Raw genomic sequence first — 6018 nt, 5'->3', positions numbered from 1 at the left:
TAAGTGGCAAATGATGACCACGCCTCCAGCCTTGCTAGTGCTCCTCGATCCGGTCCCCTCCTTCCCCGGCTTCTTTAAGAGTGTGGCACCGACTCGTCCAGGGGATGGCAGAGGGGCCGGGCTCGCTGAGTCGGCGGCGCAGGCCTGGCCCGCTCTCCCAGGTCTTGTGAAAGCCAGGGTGTGTGCACGCGGAGCTCACAAGACCGGAGCGGTGGGAGCCCGTGACCAGCGCCGGGGACACGCAGCCGCTGCCGGCCGCGTTTCCGGCGAGTCCGCGGGGGTCCGCGCGTGCGCAGAGCGTGCCCCGGGGGCCGACCTCCCCGCGCCCGCCCGCCCGCGCGCGCCCGTCGGCGAAGCCAAAGTCCGCGGGGGGCTCGGCGCGGCGGCGCGCGCCAGGGGGCGTTCCCGCGCGGCCGGCCCCGCCCTCGCTCGGCGCCGAGCTAGCCTCCCAGTCTCCCCCGCGCTTCCTGCACTGAGGCAGTTGCCGGCGCGTCCCCTATCCCGCGGCTCGCTCGCCCGGCCGGTGCCATGGCGGCCTTCAGCAAGTACTTGACGGCGCGGAACTCCTCGCTGGCGGGGGCCGCCTTCCTGCTGCTCTGCCTGCTCCACAAGCGGCGCCGCGCGCTCGGCCAGCACGGGTGAGGCCCGCGGCCGCGCCGCCTTCCCGGGCCCGAGCGGGGGCTCCGGGCGCGCGCCTTGCCCTTTCCTCCCGGGCCCGAGCGGCGCGGGTGTCCGCGGAGCGAGGCCAGCGGTCCCCGTGCCCCGCGGCCCTCTGCTTGGTGGCAGCCGCGCTGTCGCCGGACTGTGGGAGGGAGGAGGGCGCGCCGTGTCCCCGCGCCCCCTCGCCGCCTCCTTCCTGTATGCCAACTTTCTGGGCGCGTCCTGGTTTTGCCATCTCATCGCCACCGAGAGCGCTAAGGATTTGATCGGTGGACACTCTTGGCTATGTCCCTGGGACCAGCTTTGGCTGGACTCCGGAGTAGTGGAGGTGCAGAGTCGCCAGGGCGTTCCTAGGGGGGTGTTCTGGGGCTACTTGGCACGATTTTCTTCCAGAGGGGTGCCCTGCTCTCTGAACTGGTCAGCGAACTCCCTGACATTTCTTTGGAAAAAGCTGAATTGGCTGCGAGGTGTGTGGAGGACAAAGTTTCCTCCCCCGGCTTTATAGGTAAAAGGTTAAAGTGTGTTTTAGGTGAAGATCACTTGTTAGTACCGTATTGCTTCCTGCCTGCAGAGGACGTTCAGGTTTACTTTCAACTTTTGGGAGATGAGGAAAGAAGAAGAGAATTGGGTTCTGGTGGTGGGATTACAGGCACAATTTTATGTCTTGTCGCCCAATGGATTTCTGCGAGTGATTGAGAAAAGGCGACTTCCTAAGCGTTCTTGCTAGTCTTTGGCTATTTAATATCCAATCTTAGAATAAAGCTTCCATGCGTTTTATCTCATCAACCCTCTGGGCAGGTACTATTGTCACCTGCTTTGGATTTGCTTGAACTATTTAGAATTTGGCCCAGAATACTAGAGCGGAGCTCCTAGTACCCTTTCCATAAAGTAGTTTTTGTCCGTCTGTTTTGACTTGCCTGTTGCCTGCAGCATTGTGCTTCTTCCTAAATCAGCTTTACAAAATAATGACACACATCACTGTCATACAGTAATTATTCGCCTTTTTAAATTTTTTTGGGGGGAGGAGGAAAGGATTAAGTATTTTTTTTCCGCTAGATTGTGTCCTTTCTGAACTCCCATTTGCAATTAGAAGTTATTGGCTATTTGGGGATATGGCGATAGAAAATATTAAATGCTTTGAAGTACTTTTTTTTTTTGCAGATAAGCGTTTTAGTGCATAGAACAGACAGATATTTTAGTAGGAAGGGAATTTGACTGCTAACCTCTCTATTTCAACACAGTTCTCTTTACTAGATAACATACAGGGTGTCAGACTTGTAAGACTTGTGCAAGTAGAACACACCTGTGTAACCAGTGCCCAGATCAAGAAGCAGTGTATTATCAGCACCCTCGAAACCCCTTCATGGCCCTTTCCAGTCACACAGTACCAGCCAACGTTCCGCTGATTCATAATGCTGTAGATTATTGAGTACAGGGAGTTTTAAACATAATCTAATGGGAAATAGTAGCAATAGTGACGACATAGTGTAGTACAATTTCTTTTCCAAAATAATCGAAACTATTCATCTGCCATTTCAAAAATCTTTTTGAGAAATTTTGTGAACTTTCTGATGATGGAATTATGCAACTGGTAATTTAATGAACAAAATAGAGTTGCTAATCTTTCATATTGGGGTTAGCAATGAAATCTTTGTTTTAGGCATTAATGTTTTGAGGGATGAGAATACATATTATGAGCAGATAAATGTGAGACATAAACTCCTGAGATAAAATGATTGAACGTAACAAAAACCTCTAAGAATGACATATATATACCATTCACACACATATCATTCTTAGTGATATGTATATGTATCTGATCATATATATATTAATATATAAATTAGATATTGTGTGCTTCCATGATTTTATGTTTGTCTTTCAGTCTCTACCTTTGGCTTCACAGTTTGGAGGTTAGAATATTCTGTCCTTCTATTATACTGGTCTTTGGATGTGTTTGGTAACAGCTAATTATTTTAATATCTGGTGCTTAACTAAGGGATAAGTGGTTTCTAGTCCTTATTTTATCTGTCTTATGAATAATAGTTTCTCTTAGAATATATATTCTTTTGGAATTGGATAGGTAACAGAGCTAGTAAAACCACTTTAGGAGTTATGTTGCAACATTATTCTGAATATTATAGTGGATAAAATTCTGTTTTAAAATTCTGTTAATGTAATTTTATCATCTTATAAAGTCACACATGCACATTCACTCTTTTATTATGAAAAATTTTACATAATATACAGAGTAAGTAGAATAACGATCCCCTATTAACTTTACCCATATTGTTTCATCCGTATCTATTTTCTCCCTGCCCTTTTTATAGATTTTAAGGTAAAACTTATATTCATTAAAACATGCAGTTTTTAGTTACACTTTTTTCAACCAAATAGACACATTTGTATTATATTCCTATCTTACAAATTAGAACATCTTCATCTCCCCAGAAAGTTCCTTTGTATTTCTTTCTAATTATTTCCTACCACTATTTGCTAACTTTCCCCTTCTTGACTCTTCCTTAAACAATTGACTCCTTACAATTTGCCAAACAATTGGCAAAAGTCACTTAATCATCAAAAAGGAATTGCTTGTTTAGAATGATGTATTTCTGTGCTACATGCTATAGGAGACAGATATGTGTAATATTTTAAAAATGTCAGCCGTCTTAAGGAGCTTATGTTCTTGTTGGAGAAAATAGACTTCGCATAAAGTGTTAAAAGTGTCAGGTGACACACTGGCATGTTCCGCCACTGTACTATCCTGGCTTACCCGTGTTAGTGATTTGGTCCTTGCTTTCGTTTTGTACTTATTCAGCCATGTACACTTAACTTGTAGTCTGATTATGATCTGTGCTGTCTCTATGCTGTCTCAACCACTTCCCCCGCTGTCTTAGATATTTTTCTTCAAAAGTTGGCTCAGTAAAAAAAAGCTTTCTGCTAGGTGTTTTCTGGCTTTCCTAACCCCAGGTAATAGAGCTATCCTTTGCTTTTCTGACACTGTCCTATTTATCTTTGCTAGCACTCACTGCTTAGGTTTTGTTCTGGTCTTTTTTCTTGGCTTCTGCATAAGCAGAAACCAAGACTCTGAATTTCTTGAGACTTTGGACTGAGTCATGCTTGTTTTTCCAATTTACTTAACTCTTGTTTTTTGCTGTACTGGGGAGCATACCTAGGCCTAGTGCTAGGGAGACTTTGAGTCATATTTAAATCCCTCATTTGGATATGTCCCGGGATAGACACTCAAAGAAGTGTTACGGAAGGAATAAGTGATGCAGAACTGTGGAAGAACTTTTCTGAACAGTTGACAGGCGTTGAAGAAGGAAATAGAGGTCTTATCATCATAGAAGTCATGGGTGTACCCAAAAGTCTATAATATGATCTGAACAGTGGGAAATCAGTAGGCTAGTTCCAGTACAGGGAATGGGACCACAGTATTTTACTATGCTAAATAATTAAACCATTAAAGCAGAAGAAAGCAATTCCCCTTCCCATCAGTGCTTGTGAAGTAAAGTTCAGATTTCTCATCCGAGGTTTCAGAGCTTTCCTCTGTCCAGTCTCATCTTACCTGGCTAGTCTTGTGGTCTCGCCTGCCAGTTGGTACTCTGGTCCAAATAGGCCAGTTTCTGCACTGTTCTCTGAGCAGGCTACCCTCACTCCTGCCTTTGAACCTTATCCCTGTGACCAGTCTTATCTGTAAGTTCTCTGTCTCCTTGTTCTCCAGTTCTTTAACATAAAGAGCTAGAGAAGGGTCATTTTAACATACTTAAAGAGCTAGAGAAGGGTCACTTTGATGTGAAGTATTTAGCTGCTCTTGACGATCTCAGTGATGATCACCCGGCTTTTAACCTCACATTCAAGTGCCTTCACTTGCTGATATCTACCTGGGTGTGTCAAGTACACCTTCATCTTTTGTCCCTTTAAAGTCGTAATCTAGAAGTGGTGGGGCACAACTTCCTCCCCATATATTTCTGCAGAGTTCCTGGCAACCTGTATTCCTCTTACTCCCATCTTCTTTGCTTCCGCTCTATTTTAGATCCCACTTACTTGTCTTTTGAGGCTGTCTCATATCTATGTTGCTTTCTCTACACTAAGCAGGTCCCCACAGTGCTATTTATAGAAGAGTTCTGTTAGAAAATTAGTAGCAAAGGTTGTATCTGAGCTTAGTTAACATCTTAGGATTCTTTTCTCTAAATTATTTCTTGTGTTTTCCCACTGCTAGAAATTTCTTTGCTGTTTTTCCAGTCCGAGTCTTAGGGCCTGTTGCCAGGCCTTGGCTTTAGCATTGAATGCACTCCTGTCTCTAAGTCCTGGTAACTTTCCTGCAAACTTAATTTGTCCTTTCCTTATATCTGTCTGTCCTCTTTAAATCAAGCTAGGGGCTGCTTTCATGTTTCTTCGTTTCACAAGTTCTCTGAGGGTTTGCATAAGCATGAGCCATGTGAGGAACTGGATCTGAATGACATCCTTAGAATTAACCCTATTTGGCTTTCTAGATTAAAAGAAGATACTTAAGGAAACTCATTAAGAAAAGGGTATGTCAGCAACAGCAGCTGTGTACTGAACCCAGTTGGTGCAGTTCTGGCCAGAGCAGAGTTGTGAGAAGTGTGTCTGTGATCTGCTGGGGCCACTGGGTGACAGTTGTCCAGTTCATTACAGCTCTTAGGTCTCTTAGGTCTTGGTTCCTTAGCTTCTGGCTCAATGCTCCTTCACTTGCTCTTCTCCCTGCCTGGGATGTTGTTTCCAGTGATGTCACATTGTTTATATCTTCCCCTCTTTCAGTCATTGATTGTTTAGATGATAGACCTGTTGCCATACGATTAAAAACATCCTTTGTGTGTACATGTTCTATGTCCCTTCCTAGCTATACTTTCCTCCTTAGCACTTACTATTATCAAATGTGCTGTTTATTGTACCTGTGTATCTGTGCTGCTGGGATGTACGCAGTTAAGCTCCACAGAGGAAGAAGTTTTTGTCTGATTTGTTCGTTGGTATAGCCCTGGTGGGTAGAACTGTGCCTGGCATGGTGTACTTGGAAAATATTGTTCAGTGGTTCTTACCTGTGAGATGTTGATTTCTTAGGGCATGGCTACTGCTAAGTTAAATGACAGTTTTCTTGTTATAAATGTGTATGTTGTCTTAAGCATGTTATCTATCTCTTTAGGAACTAGACCTCTTATGCCTTCTATTTGTAGGTTCAGAAACAATATAAATGATAGCATTAATTTACGATTTTTAAAAACCAACTTTTGACAGTTAAGAAGTGGAAATATTAAAGATAATTAAATAAACTAAAAATTACTCATATGATCATAAATATAATAAACATTTGTTTTATTTTTGCCTACTATGTACTTA

At 44.0% G+C, this 6018-nt stretch overlaps 1 protein-coding gene across 3 annotated transcripts in view; it reads left to right on the top strand.

Annotated features, from left to right (window-relative positions):
* Positions 1 to 394: 394 nt before the first annotated feature.
* The window catches only part of Abcd3 (ATP binding cassette subfamily D member 3), a 55005-nt gene continuing 49381 nt past the window's right edge, over positions 395 to 6018 (top strand). For 2 of the 3 annotated variants that reach the window (XM_057793170.1, XM_057793169.1), the window contains exon 1: positions 395 to 638. In XM_057793170.1, the coding sequence (XP_057649153.1) occupies positions 529 to 638 (110 nt within the window). In that variant the 5' untranslated portion in view covers positions 395 to 528. Of the gene's footprint in view, positions 639 to 964; positions 989 to 6018 lie in introns of those variants that run through there. The other variant, XM_057793172.1, reaches the window with a different exon arrangement.

This window comes from Chionomys nivalis, chromosome 18, assembly GCF_950005125.1.
Source record: "Chionomys nivalis chromosome 18, mChiNiv1.1, whole genome shotgun sequence".
Classification (NCBI taxonomy): Eukaryota; Metazoa; Chordata; class Mammalia; order Rodentia; family Cricetidae; genus Chionomys; species Chionomys nivalis.
Note: the sequence above shows the minus strand (reverse complement) of the source record. Positions and strands in the feature narration are given on the sequence as shown.